This window comes from Melanostigma gelatinosum (genome assembly GCF_949748355.1).
Source record: "Melanostigma gelatinosum genome assembly, chromosome: 23".
In the NCBI taxonomy this organism is placed as follows: domain Eukaryota; kingdom Metazoa; phylum Chordata; class Actinopteri; order Perciformes; family Zoarcidae; genus Melanostigma; species Melanostigma gelatinosum.
In genome coordinates this window covers 10,724,247-10,747,573 of record NC_136656.1, presented here as the reverse complement: position 1 = coordinate 10,747,573, position 23,327 = coordinate 10,724,247, and the positions used below count along the sequence as shown (strand labels likewise).

The following is a 23,327-nucleotide window of genomic DNA, read 5'->3' as shown; positions in this document are numbered from 1 at the left end:
TCACATTCGCCTTCTCAGAAGTCGGGGAAAGCCCCTGAGTTAGAACCACTTATAACCTAGATACTTACATAATGTCCCATGTTCAGTTTGGCCTATTTATTCATGTTCTATTCACAGTGGTGCTCGCTGCTGGTGATAATGACTGAAGGCGAATGTGCTTTAATGTTGTTGACTGCATGGGCGGATTATCACCACAGGGCAATGGTTTGTTATTATGTCTGTTTTTTGGTCATTTAGGTCATCGCTTGGTGTCCCAGATTTGATAGCCGTGCTTGCGTACTCAGGTTTTAGATATGTGTGCATGTATTTTACTGGATGCTGCATTTTTACATGCACAATTAGGCCTTAGGTGCCAATTTCAGCTCAAAACATGACCATAAATGTAGAATATAGCATTGTTCCCCCAGAAGATTTCGTTTTGCTTCCCTCTATTTCCTTATTGAACGCTGTCGTGTTTTGTGTCTGTTGCTCTTAGATGTCCATGGACAACAGAAAGACGCCGGCGGGTTCCTCCAACTCTGGGAACTTGGCGTACTGGTTCTCGTCTTTTCCGCGGCAGCCAGCCAGGGTCCTGATCGTGGAGGCGCTGCCCCCCTGGTGGTCGGAGACCTGTCCGGTGCTCTGCGATGCTCTGGATAACTTCCTGTCCCTGGCCTGTAGTCTGGATGGACCCTGTAGGATACCACTGCTCAGCCTGTACGCCATCAGCAGGCAGCAGGAGTGTCTCCTGCCGTTTGTGGTGAGACGGACGAAGACTGAAGGGTTCCTCACTCTAACCTTTCTGTCGCCCGTTTGATTCCTGTTCTTTTGCCTGTTCTCCATTTTCAGCAGGTCCGTGGTAACCTGGCCAGGCTGCGCTCCTGTGTGGAAGAGCTGAGGACTCTTCCGGGTGAAGGATGTGTCAGAGGAGCAGCCAGAGGAGGCGAGATGCTGCGCCAGGCAGTGCTGGACAGTCTGCAGCAGTTTAAACAGTACATCAGACATACCAGTGCTGGCAACCAGGCCAGCAACAATATATCTGTGGAGGTCAGCATAGATAGAGCCTTTATATGAGCAAAATGGAAGTAGTCTTGCCAGTGATGAGGATTTGACAACACTGTTTAAACTCCTTTATAAGCAACGCATTGCTGTGACCACTGATCAGATTGTTGTGTGGTGGGACAAGAGGTGGAGATGCTGGGGATTGAACCCAGGACCTCATACATGCGAAGCACGCGCTCTACCACTGAGCTACATCCCCCCACATACACACTCTGAAGCAGAGACACAACAACCTCTGGTGGGATAAAACAAATATTTCCAATTCAGTGTATTTAGCGGCCGCAAAAGCATATTGAATTAGAAACCTAATTTGCATTTTTAAAAGCTTAACAAAATTCTCTGTTGACAAGCCCACTTATATCAGACAGCCCACTTCAAACCAGCTCGTGTACATTTTGTGACGCAGCAAATGGGCTCTATTCATCTGCTGCAGAGCCATCTGTCGCGGAAGAGTTGTAAAAACTGACATCGGTGTGGCTTCAGTCGCTTTTTAGAGCCTCCCCGCCAGAGTATCCGCTCCGATCAGCTGTCACATTTGAGTATTTCAATCACAAATCCTTTTTTGTACCGTATATGACAATATGGTGTCCTGTCCTGTGTAGTTTGTGTCCACTCGTTTGGTACATCGCTTCATCGTGATTGAGGATGGAACTTTTGACATCAATAAAAGGTCAAAGCTGTCACTTGGAGGCAGCCCATCTACGAGAGCTATTCATTCCTGGTGATGTAACTCAAAGCCAGCTTTGGCCTCAAGTTCCGTATCAGGATCAAAAACTCAAAATAGACAACAAATGCAGCATTTTGGACGTCAGCAAATGTGAGAGGTTAGGGGGAGATGAATATCAGCTGACATTATGGAAAGCATCTCATTCGTTCAGTCTGAATGTTGGACATGTGGGGGAGCCAACTGAGCGATGTCTCTGTCTCTCTTGTTCAATCTGAACAACATGTCCTCTGGATACAAGGCTCCGGGCTGCAGACGAGGATTTCTCAAATCCAGCCAGCTTTATTAGGAAGCTCTGGACAGATGATTACACTAAGACCCACTGTTTCTGACAGCAGCAGATACCAATAGCACCATTAGGGGACAGAGAGACGCTAAGCAGAGACTTGGCCCTCTGCGTGTGTGTGTGTGTGTGTGTGTGTGTGTGTGTGTGAGTGTTGCTGATCCACTTATACAAGGCGTGTTTTCATTCATACATATACGTCTCTAGCGTTCATGTGTGTCTTCAGCAGCAGATTGTACAGCAGGAAGCAGAGAGCAGAACCCATCCCGGTGCCATTATAATCATCATTCACTGCTGCTGTTAATGTGATTCAGTGGGGCGCTCCACACATCAGCCTAACATTGGTTTATCTGCCTTCCCCCCCATTAGGCATGTAATAGCCGCAGAAAACGAATTCCGTCTCTTTTCCATCATCAGACACAGTGAGGACTTGTTTGACAATGATGTCTTTGGCGTAGATCCACTGCAGGAATCTTCATTGTCAGGATATGAATGGATTAGCTGAACACATTTTACAGAGCGTTACGAGAAGTTCGCGAGGCCGTGACGTGCGAGATAACGAGAGCTCGGTTACAGGAAGCGGTAAGGATCACGGACCACAGATGGCAGGTTGAAACTGTGCTTTTGAGTCGTGCCATTGTCACATATGGTGTGCCACTCTTCAGCAAACGTGTCATTTTGTTTAATTTAGTGACAAGCAACGTCGCTGCATGTCACGTCCCTGAAGTAGGACAGAAACAGTCTGAGCCAGAGAACGCTTTGCTGTGGTGGTGATGTTGCTGTTCCTCTGAAGACATGACAACATCTTTCACGAGGGCTGCTGGAGCAATACAGAAGAGAGCTCTTGGGAAAGAGTTGGCGGGCGGAACGGCTATGTGGCTTAATAATGGTCAAATTAAAAGTGATTTAAGTTTTTCGTTGTTGTTCGGACGGAGCAACAGTGTTGTTTTCCCCTCCTCTTCAATCTGATGGGAGAAGAGACCATCTAAGTCAAGCATATTTTCCGATGTAGAGCATTAGTAACAATGGCTGCCTTGGTCCATGAAACCTAATTCCAAATACATTTTGGGTTATTCTTGTTTGCACAACCACACGCGATGAAATGTGTTTTTTCTGTCTGGGGTTGTCACTGTTGAATGTGTCCTTTATGTCGCTGAGGCCTCTCACTGTATTCACAGGTGACGGTGGTGACCGGTCAGCCGGGGCGGGGCGTCGTTCGCCAGTTGGAGGCGGGGCTCAAAAACGCTGACCTGGCGGCACTGAAGCGGCTGCTGGTGGTACAGATCTACAGCGCGGCAGACTGGGGCCAAGACAGCCACTCGCCTGAAGCCACGCACTCTGAGACTGACGGTAGACGTGCAGAGCATGCACACACACGCACACACACACACACACAGTCAAACAGCTCGAGGGAGGTCTGCTATCTGTTGCCTTTACTCCCCCTCACTTTCCACATTCTCTCCAACCCCAATGCTCTTTCTTAATCGTCTTCGGTGTCGCGTCGACCCATTTGTTGCACTGCACGCTTCGCTGTTTGTCACTCATCTACACTCATGTCACAATCCATGGAACTCTTTGGCTACCGTCCAAACATTTCCCAATCCTCCATGAAAGACTGGTTGGGTAATGATATGTCGTGCTCTGTAATCAGGCGAGGGTTCGATTGGTGTGGTCTGAATAAGTAGAGAGTGCAGTGAGGCCTGGGTGGGAATGAAGGGCAGAGGAAAGGAGAAATAGAAAGTGAGAGAAGAGCGTACGGGGAGGAGGGAGGAGAGAGAGAGAGGTGTGGTGAACACAAGCAGGGGAAGCCTTTCTTGTGAAAATGTATTATGCACCATCTGAAATATTCATTCCATGGCGATGAACAATTTGTTTCCGAGGAGAAAGCCGCTAAGAGCGACTGTGACTTTGATTTCCTCAGAAGCGTTGGGATGCGGGAGACGTGATGCTGATGAGTAGTGAGGCTCTGCTCTGATCATTTTAGGTAAAAGTGTCCCTGCAGCAGCTCCTCTAGTACGAACCCCTTTGTGTTTATGTTAGCCATCGATCCATATACGTACAGTAAGTGATGCTCATTCCTGTCTCTCTCCAGTGTCTAATAACAAAACAGTGGAATTGAACAAAGACATGTTAGGAATGGAGCCCTGGAGACATTGTTATGTAGTTACCACAGTGTGATGATAGTGAGGCCTGCAGCCTTTTAAGCCTCTGCGAGGCCACTGGGACGAGATCACTGCGTTCCTGCACTCACAGTGTCTCCAAGTGTTTACAGCAGCGAGTGAAACATAATAGTCTGGAGCTCTTTGATACTGCAGCCCACACTCTCTCCATTATGTCGACACCGGCGGTGCTGCCGGACCGCTGATGTCCCACATAAAAGGCTGCTTTATGAAGAGATGGTTCTTTTCCACAGTGGGGAAAAACGTGACCCGACAAGCATGTCGGCGGCTTGGAGCGCGGATCCTTTCTGCCGGGTCGGTAGTATGACGGATGTCTCTGTGCTCACTGTGGAACAGACTTTTCTGACGCCATCAGTTTTTTGTCATAAAGACAAAATGTTTAAACTCAAAGACTTGGAAACATAAATCCTAAACTATGGGACCACATCGTTTTATATATATATATATCTGTCTTGATTGTACTCTTTTGGATGAAGTTCTGTGAGAACATGGAAAAGGGAATGGGGTCAGCGCTGCTCCGCTGACCTCGGAGTTCATGAAATCAAAGATAAGAAGTTTAACTGTCGAGGCCGTGTGAATTCCCCTCAGACTTACTGGGTTCAGGCAGTGCTACCTAACACCCTGGTGACAGTTCCACAGGATGTTTACTGTGTTAAAACGGAGTTCTGATACCTGCAGCTTGGGTGTAGTGTTAGGGTTTAAACAGAAGGATGCGAGGCTTCGGCAGGCTGCAGGGAGATTTCTGCTTCAAGCTTCCTACTGCACACGCGCATCAGAAAAACGGAACTGGATCCGGTTTCAAAATGAAACAATATTTAATGTACTACACAAAGTTCACTTACAAACGGAATTAACTATCAATAGTAATGTTCCCGAGAACAGAGACCACACGCACGCATCTCACTCACAGGTCTGAATTCAGGTACTGAACAACGAGAGCGGATGTGGTCTGAGGAATTCGCTCCAGAACAGTCTTTTATATGTCATAAGACGTGTGACTGATCCTCCATTGATCAGTGATTGGCTCCATTCTGTCCCCTCCCTGGATCGATCCTTTAGCGAAACAGCTTTGCTCCTTTCAAAACATTTCGTGACTCCGCCTCTGGTCAGTTGTCCTCCCCACTGACCACATCCTCCATTTGCTGCATGTCCCATTCAGAATCCCTGTCTGACCCTCAAACTATTCTTACAGTGTTTTAATACCTTTAGTGACTATACTTTTATGATTTAATGCATTCAATTAGTTAACATACTGTAACACATAATATCTTCTATAAGCAAGAATGTTGTAAACATATTGTGACTGACATATTATTATTGTGACACTTCTACTCATCACTAGGGGGCTTATTTAATCGTACTTATAATGCGTTTAATACTGAAATTCTCCACAGTAGTAACCCACAAGGGTACACCCAAATGACAGTTTCCCATTTCCTGTGTCAGTTAGTATCTATTATCATCATACACACGTAGCAGGACGTGACCGATTGTTCAGTTCACTCTCTCCATTTGTAGCTTTATAAAAAAGAGATACGTGACTAATACGGCGAATGAAATATGCAAAACAAATGTGGAAGCAGTGTTTATTCTGGGAATACTTTGGAATCTGGGCGCGTTGTGGAATCTTAATAGTCTCCGTGTGTCAGATGCTGGGCAGGAATGCTCTGTGAGAGAGAGCAAAAACATCTCACTTAACACCAGACTATTTGTTTTAGCTTTGTGTGTGTGTGCTCGTGTGTGCGTGTGTGTGTGTGTGTGTGTGTGCGTGTGTGTGTGTGCGTGTGTGTGTGTGTGTGTGTGTGTGTGTGTGTGCTTGTGTGTTTCAGTCCATGGAGTACAGTATATCATAGGAAGTGGGTGGAATAACCATTTTTCATTTTGGACCAAAGCGAGACAAGGAGCTTAAACAAAGTTATGCAAATGTCTAATTTTTCAAAAAGCTGACAGCTGTTGTGCTCAAACAGCATGTGTGTGTGTGTGTGTGTGTGTGTGTGTGTGTGTGTGTGTGTGTGCGTGGCTGAGATGCAGCATATTTGATAGGAATTGGCAGCACAACTGAGTTCTGTTGTGTGTGTGTGTGTGTGTGTGTGTGTGTGTGTGTGTGTGTGTGTGTGTGTGTGTGTGTGTGTGTGTGTGTGTGTGTGTGTCTGCAGCATGCTGTTGTGATGGTTAGGGTTAGGGGCGAGGACAGGCTTTGTGTCAACGACCTCACAAGCAAGAGAGTACAAACGTGTGTGTGTGTGTGTGTGTGTGAGCGTCTTAAGGGCCAACGCCTTGATAAGCATCCTGTTTTCGTTGAAGCTCACGCAGAGTATCCCTGAATCTCCGCAGAGCACCAGAGAGGAGCGAGAGAGAGCGAAACGGGTCACAGAGCGAGAGGAGCAGAGTGAGACACACGGGGGTGATTGTGGCTCCAGTGGTTTCGCTTTCCCTCCTCACAGTCGAACAGCCGAGTCGTTGACTGAAGCACATTCAACAAGTTGTCCCACACTGGATGCGTTGCTTCTTTAAGGAAACTATGCATTTGTCTGGATGCGTTGTCTTCGCTGAACTACAAAGTTGTATCGAAATGAAACAAATTAAAGTCGTGCAGCACTCTTTGGTCGATGCATAGTTTGATATTAAGTTCAAACAATGACGATGTAATAATCACAAGCTTTATTGACTGTATTAGATATTAACAAACAAGTAAAAATGTGCTGCAGCATGTGCTCAAACATGAACTATTACTATTTCTGAAGAGATGCTTGTTTTCTCAAGTTGTTGTTGTTTTCTCTCTCTCTCTCTCTCTCTCTCTCTCTCTCTCTCTCTCTCTCTCTCTCTGCGTTTCCTGTCCGTTTTCATCCACTTTATGCTAAAACTAGTAGTTGTAACTGAATTTTTCCCGGTAGACACACTGTCATAAAAGCCAGACAGATATTAGCCGTTGCAGACCAAACACAAGGTCTGTAAGTGGCAGCTCCTTTAAATCGGGCATGCCCTGGATGTGTCTCCTCCACACTAAACAGTGCAGACGAGTCTTTCCATTATTACTCCTCGTGAGGAAATTGGGGTCAGTTTTTGTAAAAGAAGAGGAAATGATGCATTATAAGAATAAAGCTGGCTGCTAGGATGATGTGTTTGGAACAGACCGGAGCGTGTGCTAGCAGTGACAGTCAGATGAACCTCGCTGCTTCATCTTTTATTCTGAAGTTCCCGGTCGGTGTCATGCATCACATTGCAATGCAGCCTCGAGACATCGCTCTCCATTTGGCATCACACAAGCACACCGTGCACTCACACAAGCACACACCGCACACAGCTTATATTTACTCTCAAGACCGAATCATGAGTTCTAAGAAGGAAACATGTGTTTTGGGAGTAAGACGTGTTATTTAATTTTTTTGCATAGTCATTGTCAGAACTAGAGGACACCCACTGTGACAGACAGCCGTGCACACACACACACACACACACACACACACACATACACTGCAGTGATCAACAACATTGAGGTTAAGCTGGATGAAAAAATTAGATCTTTGTCAAGTTTAGAGGTTTGTTTTGGTGAAATGACAGATGTCAACTAACGTTACAATATTCATATTCGAGAGCTTTTAAAGAAGCAGCAAGTCTTAGAGTTGTCATGTCTATTAAAAGAAAAAGGTTTGCTGTCGTAGAAGTTTGTTTGCAAACTCCCTCTTTAAGTTCAAAGAGCCATTATACAAAGGTAGATGTGACACTTTTGCATTTACCTTGACTTTCATCGAGGCACAGATTGGTTTCTTCCATCGTGCACAAAGCCCATTGGGCTGATTGTCGCATGTTTAAATGAAATGGAGATGCTGGGGATTGAACCCAGGACCTCATACATGCGAAGCACGCGCTCTACAACTGAGCTACATCCCCTTCAAAATAAAAGTCAAAGAAATGTGCAACATTCAGCTTTCTCCCATATAATAGTAAGTACAATATTGAGTAGTAGTGTGCAGATATTGTATTCATCCACTGTCCATTTATCTCAGCTTGATCACTGAGCTAATACTAATGTTACAAATTCCTTATTTATTCAGCAGCCATGTAGTAGAAGAAGAAGAAGAAGAAGAAGCATTCCTTTATTAGTCCCACAGTGGGGAAATTATTCTCTGCATTTGACGTGCAGTATGCATAGAAGACATTCTCATACGGTGCCACACAATAACTTCTTTACAGTATGTCAGAGCTGCGCTGAGTCAGCTGTGAAGCGATGAGCGTCTGCTCTGAATGAATGTTCTTGTTGAAACCGGCACATCTCTGAGTCTGTAACTGGTGCCAGTGTCAGTAAATCACAGTCGGAGTTTGCATTTGATTGAAGTTGTCCCACCATCAGAGGAACCTGACAAGCCACAATGCAGTTTTGTTGATTTGTAAAAAAAAAAATTCTTCACATCTGAAGTATCTTGATGTGATGCTGGGCTGCTGTAGGCTTGAAAAGCCACCTATGCTTCACGTCACATTGCTTTTGAACTGCTGTCATGGAATGTGACACCGTTCCTCCGCAGGACATGTCATCATTTGGTCTTTTATTAACAGGGGCCACTGTCCCAGGAAATGATTCTGAAAAGTTCCTCTCCTGCTGCTGTTTTCAACAGAGACTTCTTCAAAATATCCAACTTTCTATGAATTTCTGATGCCGTATGATCATGGGGATTCTGTTAAAAGTCGAATTAGAATTGCATCAACAAATAACCGCGTGCATTGTTTATCCTAGAAGTCAAACTAACGTGCTGAATGTCTTTCATTACCACCATCAGTTGATCAGCAGACTACTGTCAAACCATTAGCAGGACGGTGTATCGTGTCACACACGCCGGTCTTGTTCTCACAGAGGAGGTTAAAGTAAGAAATAGACACATTTAACTCACTAGAACTGTTTTAGACTGTACAGCCCTTTGGCCTCTCATCATCACTGTCAAGACAGTTTATTACCAGACAACTGTCGCCTGTTAAAGTATATTACTTTCCCCTTAAATTACCACCCTTTGCACAGTTGTTTTAAATGAAAGCATGTCCAGACTAAAGGGAGATAAAGTGGAGATGCTGGGTATGGAACACAGGAAGCACGCGCTCTACCACTGCGCTACATCCCCTTCAGTGACCTGTGTTTAACGACACCACTCACCACAAAACAAGTGATGTGCAGTCCATGTGACTCTGTGTGGCACTGTCTGTATTTGTTGGTGTTCAAATCTGTATGTGAATAAGTGTGCTTGTCTATTCGTGTGTTTTGAACCCTTTGTCTCTTGCCTCATGATAAAGTGTGACGCATGCTTCTAAAAACTCCCCGTGAATCCCTTTTAAAACTGCTGCCAAAAAACCCGCGTCCTCATCATCGCATTTTGACAAATATTCATTCAAACACTTTAAGTCTTTTTCACGTCACGTCCCCGCTTTGTCAAGGCTTTTATTCCATTTGAATACCTAGTTTGCGAAAAGGCTTCTCAGAGTGAAACAGTCATTTCATCCGCGTGTGTTTAATCCCAAAATACAGGTTTGAAGTGACAGTTATTCCATTCAAACACCACTGAATGTGTTTTTTTAGATTGCCTGTGGAGGTTGTGTATTATCCCATCATTGATCTGTCCATCCATCCATCCACCAGTCTCACGTCAACAACCTCCTTTATTGCTTCTCTTTAGCTCTGAGCTTTGAGGTAAACAGTATCGTCTCTCAGGCAAACACCAACACGAACACAGCCCGGCTCCTCCGGGAGGACTCAGGGCCCCTAACATGCAACCACATTCCCATGTCTCATTGTACAAACATCATTATTTTCCTCGGCCAATAAACGCTAAAGGTTGACATTGTAATTAATACTGGAGATGCCGGGGATTGATCTGAAGACCTCATGTACTCAAAGAAAGCACTCTGAGCTCCATCCCGCTGTAGAAAGATTGAAGTTTGTTTTAGAATCTGAAGCAGCGTTAAAGCGATCCTTCTCCTCTGTCTGCCGCGTTCCCAGCCTTGGTGGTGTGTTTTCATGAGTAGAGGGTTATGTGGTGAGATCAGGATGACACTACAGCAAGCCAGACATGCTAAAATACCTTCGATATGATAACATTTATTATTAGGTTTTAAACGAGTCTGGTTGGCCTCGTCTGCATATGTTCAGGTTTTAAGCGATACAAGTTATAACTAACAGAACCGCATGATACATTTCCACAACAATTACAATTTGACAAAATCACATTTGTGGGAGAGTTTGTCAGCGACTTTTCTGCTAAATGAGAGGATATTACAGTTGCTCAAAACTACTGTCAAACCATATTCAAAAAGCACAAATATGAATATTATGAATGGCTGTTTGAAATTACATTGAAATTGTTACATTACTGGTAAAAATAGCATTCGAATCTCGTCATTTCTGAGCTAAAGTTAGAAGCGGTCTAAAAGCAGACCAGTATCTTGAACAAATAGCTCTTTCAAACTGACACCCCATCAGCCATTCTTGGATCCGTCTCTTATATCCCATTATATCTCCCCTAATCCTCTGCCTCTCCTTGCAATCTCTCTCTCTCTCGCTCTCTCTCTCTCTCTCTCTCTCTCCTCTCAAACTGCCCGCAGCGCTAGCTCTGTGTTTTGTCTTTTCTTTTCCTTTCTGCCTGTCCAGTTTGTACGAGAGACAAGTACCTTTAACAAGGGACAGATGACAGCTGTGGTTAAAAAGAACAGAGCGAGTGTGTGTCAGAGAGAGCGAGAGCATGTGTGTCTATGTAACTGAGCGTGCTTGTGTTTGTTTTACCCATCGTAAACTCTTGTGTCCTATGTGCTTGAATACAAATAAATGAGTGACTGAGTTGCACCTCTCCTTCCCTCTGTGTGTGTGTGTGTGCGTGTGTGTGTCCATCAAAGCGTAACGGAGAGACGAGCGGCCCTTTTCTTCCTCTTTCCTTCTCTTCTCTCTCCAGCTACTGAATGACTTTCTCCTCTGCCTCCCTTTCCTCTCTTCTCCTATATGTCTCTTTTTAGGAGGAGCGGTTCTCAGCTCTGTTTCTGTCTCCTACCCCCTCTCCTCCTCCCTCGCGCTTTGCACATCGTCTGTGAAGTGTCCCATTTCCTCTCGGCTTTTATCTTGTTCTCACTTGATCTCTCTCGTATTAACATAGATTTATGGCGTAATAACCTAGATCTATTGTACTCCTTTTTTAGGAATGGGTTTGTTTAGATTATTACTAAACTTCATACCACTGTGAAACGTAGCGTTTGAAAATCTTTGAAACATTCCCTTTACGCTCAGCATGTTAATGTGACAGACATAAGACAACAATGCACTGAAGGGAGCCTGTTTCTTAGTCTATCACATCACAGTTGATGTGTTACATCACAGTGATGATGTGAAACTTCGCCTCGGCCATATCTGCTGTAACTTGTCCAAAACCTACCCTGTTTCTCCCTGTTTCCAGTCTTTATGCTAAGCTCGGCTAAACTGCTGTCCGTAGACGCATATATATAAATATTTAACTGACAGATATGAGAGTGGTATTGGTCCCCTGTCAGAAAGAGAAGCATATTCCTCAGAATGTTGAACTATTCCTGTAAAGGATGGGTTCGCGGGTTTTTAATGTAACATTGATGAACATTGCAGCAGGTTGTGCTTCCTGTAATCATTCCTCTTGTGCATACCGCCGATTAAAAACAATGTATTTGATGAATTACATCCTTCCACTGCAGATGTTTTATGTCATTGGAGTGATTACTTTTATTCGACGCCTCCAGTACATCTAAAGATTGTAATAAGTGTGTGATTTCATCATGATTGTGTATTACCCCGGGAGCAACTAGGGATGTTATTAGTGGTAATTATGACCCGCTCAGTGCATCACTCTAACGCAGCAAACTCCGGTGTAAACCCGACTCCCGCGGGATGTTAATAAACACCATTCCTACATTTCTGTGTAATTGGTTCGGCGTATAAAAAACAACTTTCCGCCAGACTTTTCATTCGCGGGCTGCGGAGATTGCAACCGCACACCTGCAGTCACTCAACCCCGGGCTCGCTCTCTCGTTCTGTTCCTTTTTCCATCACCGTCAGCTAGTTCGGTTTCGTGTGCGGTGGGTAAAGAGGTGCGCGGGAGGAAACCCCACCCAGACCTGCTGACATACGCACACACACACACACACACGCCCAACCACAGCTACACTGTTTGGCCATTAATTCAACAGCAAGAACGTGTGACCAAAATCTGTATTTTCACTCTCAGTGTTTCATCTTGCCACACACACACACACACACACAAGGTCAGGCGGTTCACACCTCTGTGCAGCAGGTGGTCGTGCAGATGGAGACGGGCGTCACTCTTCACACCAGGATGTGGAACCTATTAGTCCCGCACTGAGAGACGGCTAGTTGCTCCGTGTCACGCACACACAATGTTCTCCATGTCACCCCTCCTAAAATATTCCTTGTCTGTCAACACATCTGCATATTCATCTTTTAATCTATTTTTCTCTTTTTTTGTTCAGCCCAATTTGTCAGAAGGGCATGAAAAGATGTGTAGACCTGCAGTAGAGCCTGAGAGACGTATTCGTAACTGAAAAGTTGATATCAACCAGCTGATGCATTAGAGGGCGGGGTCTTGGAGGTTTTCCTGTGGTTGTGGTTTTCAGTTGCATATCTTAGCAGCACATGAGAGCTGCTTCAGTTTTCCCGCTCTCGCTCTTTCTTTCAGAACAGAAGACGGTTGGTTGAAGAACGAGCAAGAGAGTGAACCGAGGAACGCCTCCTGAGAGTGGTATATTAAACACCCTGAGAGCGTTGTTACACATCTCCGCTCTCTGTCAGTCATTTCCCTCTTCTGTCTTCTTCTGTCTCGCTCTACGATAAGAGGATTGGCGGTTGAATACATTAAGTAGCTCTAATGTAAAAACTCTGTGAACTAACGTAGAGAACACTTTAGAGGAGAGGATTCTAAAGTTTTGAGGAGATTGATATCCTACATCAGATCAGTCTATGAAAACTACTCCTTAAATACTGCATGGATGAATACGTAACGATTCAGCAAAACACATACAACATGCAAGCTAACGGGAATGAGATAAGAGTCCGAACTTAACGTCCTCGCATCGTGTACTGCTGGGTTCACTCTTCAACTATGAGAGGAGGAGGGCGATGGTCATGGAGGCATCACCGGCACGCTAACACCGGCACGCTAACATCGGCATGCTAACGCCAGCATGCTAACGCCAGCATGCTAACGCCGGCATGCTAACATGCTGATGTTCTGCAGGCGTAGCGTTTACCATGTTTGCCGTCTTAGTTTAGCATTCTAACGTTTGTTTCTAGTGTTGCTAGAAAATACGCTGAATGTTTTTTTTACTGCCAAAAATATTCCACCATCTTATCATCACAAAACAGCAATTAGAGTCTTAATTTCTCACTTCTGTTTCATTGGCCTGAGGTTAGCTTATGTCTTAAGTGTGATTCAGTCTGATTTCCCAAATAGGTATCGCTCTCTCATCTCTTCCGGAATGACAAACTCGCTCTTCCTCTTCTCGCTCTCGATGGTTTCTCACTTCCTCCTCCATTTCCATCACATTTCCTCTTTTGTTCGTTGTTCGACATCTGTCATTTTCAATCATCTTTCCTGGTTCCCCTCTCTCCTCTCTGATGTGCCTCCATGAACACCGTCTGCAGAGCCGTCATAAGAGTATGTCCCTTTTGTTTGACTGATCTTTTCTTTTTTCCCCTTTGTCCTCAGTGATGACGAGCAGATAACAGCGCTATTGTCTCCCCTTCGTCCTCTTGTCCTTTGCATGTGTCCATCTGCTTTAATCGCCCCCCCCCACTGCCCCGACCGCATGGCTTTATCAGAAGTGACTGCAAGGCAATTAGATCACACAGCCGCTGGTGTCTCGAGTGTTTCAGACCAGACGATCAATGTCCTATGTGTCACAATCTCAAAAAACATCAACGAGCTATTCATCATTGCTGCTCGCAGACAAGGACAGTGTGTGTGTGTGTGTGTGTCGCTCTGTTGGTGAAATATGGATATGTCAGAGGGAAACTCCGCAGACAGACAGTCATCAGAACGCTCCCTTCATGTTTATGTACACTCTGTGAAGTCTGTGTCGGGGACACGGTCACATCGCGGTGTCGCCTCATCAACGTATCAAAGTGACACATTGGTGCCAAGTAAGGACACTTTTATCTAGATTACATAAGAGTTACCTGCGGAATTGAGAGTGAAGAATGAGACGAGTTAGATAAAGCCATAAGTATTACGTACATCTTACAGTGTTGTTATTAAACCTGAAGGGATAATTCTGGCTTATTTCCACTGGTGTATGTGGAGAGGGGCGGACGAGGGAATGAGATGCAGGAAGTCGGGGAAGGCAGAGCTGATGAGGGAAGTGGGAACAGGTGTGTAGATGTGATATATATATATACAGTATATATATATATACAGTATATATATATGTATGTATATATACATATCATCAGTCAGTAGTGTAGCAAACTTCATAGTAGGTCTCCATAACTTACTTAGACAATGTGATGGTTTACAGCTTCCATGAAGATCCCCACCATGACACTAGCACAGTGTCCATTATCTGCTCCGGGTAAAAGCCGATCCAAATCTAAATGGACAAACCCCCCCCCCCCCCCACACACACACACACACACACAAGCTAATGTTACATTGGTTGATGGTCATGAGGACGATGCACTCTTCGAACGCACAGACCGTAAAAGGAACCATTACCGGGCGAGAGCCGGGGGGGGGGGACGGAGATAGAGACAACAGCGGCAATAATGGAAAATAAGGAATGTGCTATTACCAACATACATAAAATAACCCGATGTGGTTGTGGAGAAGCACACAGATACACAGATGTCTTTTAGGGTTTTAAGAGACATACATGGTCGTAGCCAGTGAGGTGGAGTCCTCCTTGTAGCTCACATTTCCAAAAGGTCCACAAATGACAACTAACAGGTACATTGATCACATTCATTTGAACACAATTTTGAATTCAGAAAGATCTTTACAGATTGAATATTCATGATATTTCCCCGCAGGCGATTTTCAAATCTAAACTGACAGCCGTCCCCGACTGGCAGAGGTGATAAAATAACCCAACCTTCACTGAACAGTCATCCATTTATCAACACCGTAAAAAAACCGTCTCCGGGGAAATGACAGCGATGTCATTTCATTTCAATCTAATCAACTTGTTGAGGTTATTTCTGTGCATGTGTGTGGAGGTGAATCCCAAATATGTTGTGCCTTAGGTGTGCATCAACATCCCTCCACATCTGGAATCATAAATGAGTCACCTGGACAGGAGAGACTCTCTCAGATCATTAGGCAGAGGTGGAGACAGAGGGGAGACGCGGGCGAGGCGTTAGCAGCTGTACTTTTTAAAGGATGCGTGTTTCCAGGGATGTGATGAGTCAGCAGCGGGTACTCAGTTCCTGCCATTAACACCCAAACTGTCTTAATTAGATTAACGGAGCTTCAATAAAACAAGTCCACTAATACTGCAGGGAGGAGGAGAAAGCAGCAAAAACACCTGGAGGCTTTTATTGTGAATTTAGAGGAAATCCAAAGTGCTTATCTTCTGTGTTGATCCTTTGACCACGAAATATATCTGATCAATATCAGTCAGGCATCGTTCAATAGTGTCTTAACCTCTTATTGCACCAGAGAGAAGGGGAGACAGGGAAAGCAAGCGGCATGGAGAGGTAGTGTCGTCAGGGACGAGTGATAACACATAATTGCGTTACAGTAACACACACTTAATGAACTCAGCAAAGATTCAGAAGGAGAAGGAGCTGCTTGTCTGTCTCACTGCACGTCGAGGTTAACTGCTCTCACCTGACCTCACTCGGTGATGTGCTGCTCTGTGGAATCAAGTATGACACACACACACACACACAGAGTTATTTACGTTGCTTTGAGAAGCCCTTTTTCCCCTATCTTCTTCTCTCTTTATCTACTCTCTGTCTCACATAACACACACACACAGATACACACTCCGCGGTCTAATTACAAGCATTTCCGACGGCATTCCTCACCCCCCCATACCCATCCATCTCCTCCCTATCTCATCTTGTCCTTCCTCCTTCCTTCTCCTGCTCTTTCTCTCTGTGTAATTTATACTTTTTTTCCTCTACACCAACTACCATGTTTCTTTCTCTCTAGTATCTCTCTCTCTCTCTCACACACACACTTACTCTGCCTCCTCTCCATTCCTACTCCCCTATTATCTCAGGGAATAGCCATCGATTTGACTCGCTTTCCTCCATCTCTCTGCATTACAATTTCCTGAAAGGCAAGAGCACATCACTTCTTCCTCTTCGCTGTCCTCCATTGATAGTCCTCGTTAGGTCCCTTATCTCAGCGTTTACTTATACGACTCTCTCTGTCCAACTGTTTTGGGTTAATGGGAATCGATCCAGTTCTTCCCTTTGTACGCAGAAGGACGCAGGTCTTGGGTTATTAAGTATCAGAGAATTCCATCATCCATATTGGTGTAAGAGAGAGCTGAGTGCCGTGCGTCTGGATTGAAAGCAAAGTATCTTGACTTTACATGCTTATTTTGACACATAAAAGGAGAACTTGTAAATCAGAAGTGCCACTACACGCTTTGTTACCCTCTTAATCTTCTCTCTTCCTCTCCCTTCCTTACTCCTTCTTCCTTCACTCAGCGGGGATCTGACTACAAACGTCCATCAGCAAACACAATCCTCTCCCCTCAGAAGTGCTTATTTCTGGATGAGCCGCTTTCGGAAACTTTGGCCCAGAACCCTAAAAATAGCTTCCGGATAGTAAATGACGCAAAGGCATATTTCATTCTCGGAATTTAAAGTTTCTCATTTTCTGTCTAAAAGTTCCCGGCAGGGAGAGTTTAAATACTTTGTCTCCTCTTCATCCATCGTCTGTGCTCGTCCTCGGTCTCACCCCCCCGCCCTTCCGCCAGCCTGTCCTCCATCTGTACCCTGATCCTCTCCTCTCCCTTTAGTCCCATTAGTTATCTCCTGATGGGTCATTAACTATTAAACACCAGATAGAAGAGGGGCGCTCGGTAAGGTTTGTGTCTAGTTTGCGATAGTAAATGGACATTGGGGGATGACAACGGAGGGAGAGCGGGAGAGGAGGGTGTGCCAGGTCTTTTTCTTTGTTTGTAATAAGATAAGTGGAAGTCAGCGGGCAAGGAGAGGAGAGTGGTGCAGCTGCTTTCTGTTAATTTGGATAAGGTGACCTACAGAACATCAGAGAGGAGAGACAGAGAGTTGCATTAACGTCTTCAAAAGAGCCATAAAAGCAGCAGATTTTAGACCGCCATACAGGCTGCCTTTTCCTCTGCATAGTCAGCTCACATCCAGAAGGCAGCCCTGCTTCCTCCCCTCAGGAAAGCAGTGCTCGGCTGTCTCATGCAGTCACTCAAGAAGGGTTTTGGATGATCCAGAGACACTGAAGCCCTCAGAGTCAGAAGTGAATATCGAGTCACAGACGCCAGACTATAGGATTCAATTGATTGGATTTGGCCTCCATCTAGTGGTCATAGACGAGTGTATTTGAGCAAACTGGTGTCTGTGAAAAACATTGTTTTTAAAACATGTTAAGGTAAAGTCAATAAATTCAGAATAAAATTCAGTTTGTCTGTCTGCAGAGTCTACCTTTAATCTTTTATTGATGTTTGTCTGTTTGTCCGCCTTCAGACTCTCTGATGTTGGGAACCGAGGTCGACCTGCAGCGGGTGGAGAACAGCGTGTTCACCATGGAGACGGTGTTGAAGGCGTGGCTTCAAGAGCAGGGGGGAGACAGAGAGCACCTCCACCTCCTGCTGCCCGGCCCGCTGGATAAACCCATTCCAGGTGCAGCTCTCTCTCTCCACACACAAACAGACACAGTAACACCTGATGTCTCTTCATACTCACTGTGACCCCCCCCCCCCCCCCCCCCCCCCGTGTAAGTGTGTGTGAAGTGTGACATGCAGGAGCGACTGATAAGCCCCGCCCTCATCCCCCTGAGCCCCAACCTGGGAGTGAAGACCGAGAGCGTCCGGGACTTCCTGCCTCTCGCCAAGGGATCAGCCAATCAGGGCCAACCGCCACGGAGACTGAAAGCAATCAAGTAAGAGGTGGAGGGGCTTCCTGCTAAAAGACAGATGCATTAAAAAGTCAACTTCTATTGCTTTGAACTCGGATCCATCCACAGGCTTTTTGAGCTTCACTTGAAGGGAATCCATGCTTCCTTGTCTTTTAGGTTGTTGGAGTGAGGGAGAGATGAAGCGTGTGTGTGTGTGTGTGTGTGTGTGTGTGTGTGTGTGTGTGTGTGTGTGTGTGTGTGTGTGTGTGTGTGTGTGTGTGTGTGTGTGTGTGACATGTCCAGTAAAACCCTGCCTGTCTATGAATGGCTCCATTCTGACAGCGCGAGGGACTCGTGGAATATTTCTCAGATGAAACTCTCCCATCACATCAGAGTCTTCTTTGTTCTGCTCCGATTCTGGAAAAATACTCAAGACAACTGGAGATGGGCACCAAAAATGTCTCCGTGCTTAAAAGCGAAGTCGAGAACTTTCCTTAACTTGTTTGCGAGTACATTGTTTTGTCTCATATAGTAGGAACTCATGGGACACAGTCACTGTGGTGAACAACAGCGATAAACAGGCAACAACACTGGCTACAAGGAATAAAAAGATACGATTGTAAATGTTTTATTCGTCAGTAAAAACTCATTCTACCAACCAACAAACACAAAACAAGTCATTTTATACATCTGAATTTGTCTTTATGCACAGCCGAACACAGATGACAGATGTGTAAGTTATATAGTAGTATTATCTTTTATTATATTTCCTCATAGGACATATGGTTACATAATGCTGAGATAATGTGATCTTCATGAGCTTATTGCCAGCCACTCACACCCAACATGTGTGCCAAAGGGGAGACATTTGTTTTCATAAAGTCATCTCTTATGAAGACAGATTGATGGTAATTTAACATACATTATTGATAAAGCAGGTAGATATACATCAAGCCAGGACACAACATGATTCGAAGCTATTCTCATTTTTACCGGACCGAGCACCGAAAATGAATCCTGGTGAATATAATCAAATCTTGTACAGTCTAAAAGCCCCGCAGCCTTCTCGTCTAGCTGAACAAAGTGCATTGAGTCAAACGAAATTGTGTGTCTGTGTGTTTTGCATACCGGTCGGTCCGAAGGTTATTGTGCTCTGTGTGTGCTTTACATACTGATGAGTCATGATTTACAGCAGCGGGGTGTAAACGGAGCTGGAGGACGGTCACACCGCGAACACGTTCGTCTTGGCGGGGGTGATGTCATCCTCTCGGTGCGCGTGATGATTTGTTGCGTGTTTAAAGACAGACAGTGTTCTGCTCAAATAACTACTCCAGGAGCCGAGAGAGGACGGGTGACGTCTTCTGGGACATAAAGCTTCCAGCGGTCACACCCGATGAACAAGTCCACAGTTTTTTTTTGTGTGTGTAATTCATGTTAGGGCCGCATGCTAACCAAGGTTGTGTGTGTGTTGTAGGACTCTGCGTGCAGACGGAGTGTGTGAGAGTGTGTTGTACGGCCTGCCGCTGGTGCTCCGCCCCACCACCTGCTGGCAGCTGGACTGGGATGAAATGGAGACCAACCACAACTTGTTCCACGCTCTCTGCCACACTCTCAGGGTGTGTGGATACGTCCAGTTTGTTCATCTTTGTTCACAATTCTTTTCTTTACAATTTAGACGTTTTTGATTTTATCAACAGGGAACCAGGTCCCTTGCTAACAGAACGGCCACTGTGATCAGTCCTACTTCTTTTTGCTCAGCACTGCTCTGCGTTTGATGTTTGACTTCTTCTCCCCTCTTTCAGAGCCGTGACCTGTTCCTGCTGCTTCAGGTGGAGCCTGCACAGAGGTCTACAGCTGGAGGCTCAGGTCCATGAGTGTGTGTGTGTGTGTGAGAAAGAGAGAGTAATGTTGTGCATTATCCTTCCTCCTCAGTGCACTCACATGCCCTGTGTGTGTGTGTGTGTGTGTGTGTGTGTGTGTGTGTGTGTGTGTGTGTGTGTGTGTGTGTGTGTGTGTGTACAACACAGGTGTGTATTCCCACTACGTCCTCCAGCCATCCCCGTCCCTCGCCCTGCTTCTGAAGCCTGTGGTCTCCAGAGAGTTGCTGCTGCCCTGCTCTCTAACCGTCTCCACTCAGGAACCTGCACCCGATGCCGTGCACACTATACAGGTGGATGGCTGACCTTAGTCCTTTAGAAACGAATCAGAGAAGTAGAGGGATGCATCCACAACTCTAAAGCTTGCTTGGTTCTTTAATCTTTAAGAAGTGTGCCACTTGACTGTGAGAGAGTCGCTCGCAGCAGGCCAGTCCTCTCCACCGTCCTCTCTCCTGACCCGGACCCCCAGCTGGCATTTGTTCCCATTTGTACCTTGCTCTGGCTCCATCTCCTGGTGTTTGTGATACCCTTACACTTATGTTTTGGGTTTTTTGCTGATTAAATTAGTTTGCTTTTTTGGCCAGGAGATGACAAATTATTTCAAGATTCATACAATGTTAGACTGAAACAGTCCATATATTGTCGCGTATCGTGTGTTTTATGGACCTTGTATGTGCGTAGCTCCTCATTGACATTTTCAACGCCCACAAAGAGACGTCCAGACATTTGAAATGATGGTTGTTTTCTGTCTGTTCTCTCCGTCAGGCTTGTCTCACTCAGCTGGATGAGGAGTGTGTGTTCAACCCTCTGACTCTGAGCAGTAACCTGTACCAGCACCTGAGGAGCCGAGGCCTGCTCTCACAGCCGCGATACCCGTACAGGTCAGACCCAGCATGGAAATAGGATGCAAACACATGTTTTGTGCGGCCTTTGTGCCGCTGTTAGAACAGTGGAGTGATTTGGATGTGGAGGTCTGTGCTGACGTGATATTTGTGATGGTTGATTCCAGGCTGCAGCCGGCAGCCGCCCTCAGAGACCAGTCTCAACCACTAGAGGGCCCTAAAAGCACAGCCAGCAGGCAGCCGCGGCAGGTAAACTCCATTAACAGACTTACGGTAGATAGAAAAGTAGTGGCAGATGTCATTAAGAATCGCAGCTGTTTGACGAGGTTTCTACAGGTATCCATTCTGGGTTTACATAAAAGCTGCACCAATCAATCATTTTACACGGTGATAATTATGTTTACAGTGTGTTTCACTGCCCCGAAGCGGCTAAAGAGTCAGGTAACGCAGGACGAAAGGCGTCATCAGACAGAAAGCGATCAAATATTTACATTGTGTTCAAGCACTTGTGTTTATTTGCCCCAAACAGCCAATTAAACAACTCTACGGAAGTTAAGCCAGCTACTCTCCCTGCTCTGCTCTGTAAGTTCACGAGACAGCACACAGCAGGAAGAATGCTTTCATACAGCTGATTGAGGTTGTGTGCAGAGAGTGTGTGCTTTACGAGTTAAACTCCCTCTTCACGTCTCACTTCTGTATTTACTCAGTAGATGGCAGCACTTCCCCGCATGCAGACAGTTCAGTGCATTACTGTCATACACAGACATAAACAGAAACCAGCCCCCCTTATGTAATGTTCATCATATTAATTTAAACAAAAGAATAAAAAAAAATATGTGGCCAAGATCCTGCATTTAAACTCAAGTAGAAGTCAGCCTTCAGCAAAATGTACTTCAATTTTTAAAAGTACTCATTTTACAGAAACATCCCCCGTACTGTTATATTGTAATACATGTATGCTAATACTCCAGATGCACCAATGTTTCAGCAGCAGTGATACTGCTGTAGCTGCTCGAGGGGGAGCTCGTCTTGATGATGAATGTAATTAATGTAGTGAATCTTTCTTTTGTTTTATTTGTCATCTGACATGCCAGGACTTTCCAATCGTCTATTTTTAAGAAGAAACTCGTAAGAAAAGTGTCTTTTCAGAAAGTCTGATAACAATTAAACTGCTGGAAAATAACTCGTAATATACTTGAATTTCACCACCTCGGTGTCCATTTTTGACAGATTGCGTCTCACGTCGACGGACCTTTTAAAGACATTTAACTCTTCCACGTTGCTTCGTGACGCGAGGCCTACTGTGACCTCAGAGTGTAGCCGTTGGCCCGTGACTCATCGGGGCCGACAAGGCTGCTGACATGCAAATGTTCACTAAAGCGGGAGAACAGACAAACTGCTGGTCGGCTCTGCTTTTGTGTTCTTTGGCACGCTCTCTTTTTATTCACTACAGTGGAACTGAAGTCTTACCATCGTGTTTGTATTTGCTTGCTTCCTCCCCTTCCATTTTTTATATCTCACTCTATCTTTTCTTTTCTGTCTTAGCGATGCAAGAACTGACAGCTCAGACTTTATTATTCAATCAAAGACAACGACATGTTTCGTTTTTTTGCATATCATTCTAAATGAAGGGTTTTTTTAAACCTAAACTTGAACTTTAAAGGCTGCGTGTTGTCCCGACACAGCCACAAAACCATGGCCGCCAACTGGGAATGAACAGCAAGGCCAGGGCCACTGTGGCTCCCCTGCCCTCTTCCTCCTCCTCTTCCTCCCTGGGACCTCCTCCTGCCAAGGCTTCTCGTCGGCCTCTGACGCTCCTCAGCAGCAGCAGTGGGAGTCGTCGGGCCCCGGCCCCTAATCGACAGGAGCAAGACAATGATGAAGATGACTCCATGGTGATACAGTAAAAAAAAAAAAAAGGGCTGAGAGAGCAACACCGTGACAGAGAGAGAGAGAGAGACAGAGAGAGAGAGAGAGAGAGAGAGAGGGGGGAGGCGGTGTGGGGGGCATCCTCAACATGTCATTTAACACGCACATTCTGAAGTCCTCCAGCATCCTGACCTGACACTTTTACAGTGAACTACAGTACAGCTTAGTCAGCACACACACACACACACACCACACATTTGGCTGATCGGTCCCTTTTGTAAAGTTTGTGAGTAATCAGGCAGCTCATGAAGACTTTTAAGACTTTGTAAAGGAGGGAAGGACACACTTATTTGCAAGTAAACACATACGATACACACACTGCTTGATACTTCAATTCATCTCTATTCATTCTCACCACACAAACGGTATTAGCTAGATCTGAATTTAACAAACCTCT

At 45.3% G+C, this 23,327-nt stretch overlaps 1 protein-coding gene across 1 annotated transcript; it reads left to right on the top strand.

Moving 5' to 3' along the window:
- Nucleotides 1-475: 475 nt before the first annotated feature.
- Nucleotides 476-22,908, top strand: m1ap (meiosis 1 associated protein; the record flags this gene model as incomplete). The annotated part of the gene is made up of 11 exons (XM_079295785.1): nucleotides 476-739; nucleotides 829-1,026; nucleotides 3,227-3,398; nucleotides 17,913-18,068; nucleotides 18,168-18,327; nucleotides 19,757-19,898; nucleotides 20,085-20,148; nucleotides 20,310-20,452; nucleotides 20,925-21,040; nucleotides 21,169-21,250; nucleotides 22,687-22,908. The coding sequence occupies 11 exons, from the start codon at nucleotides 476-478 to the stop codon at nucleotides 22,906-22,908; spliced, it is 1,719 nt and encodes a 572-aa protein (XP_079151911.1).
- Nucleotides 22,909-23,327: the final 419 nt, after the last annotated feature.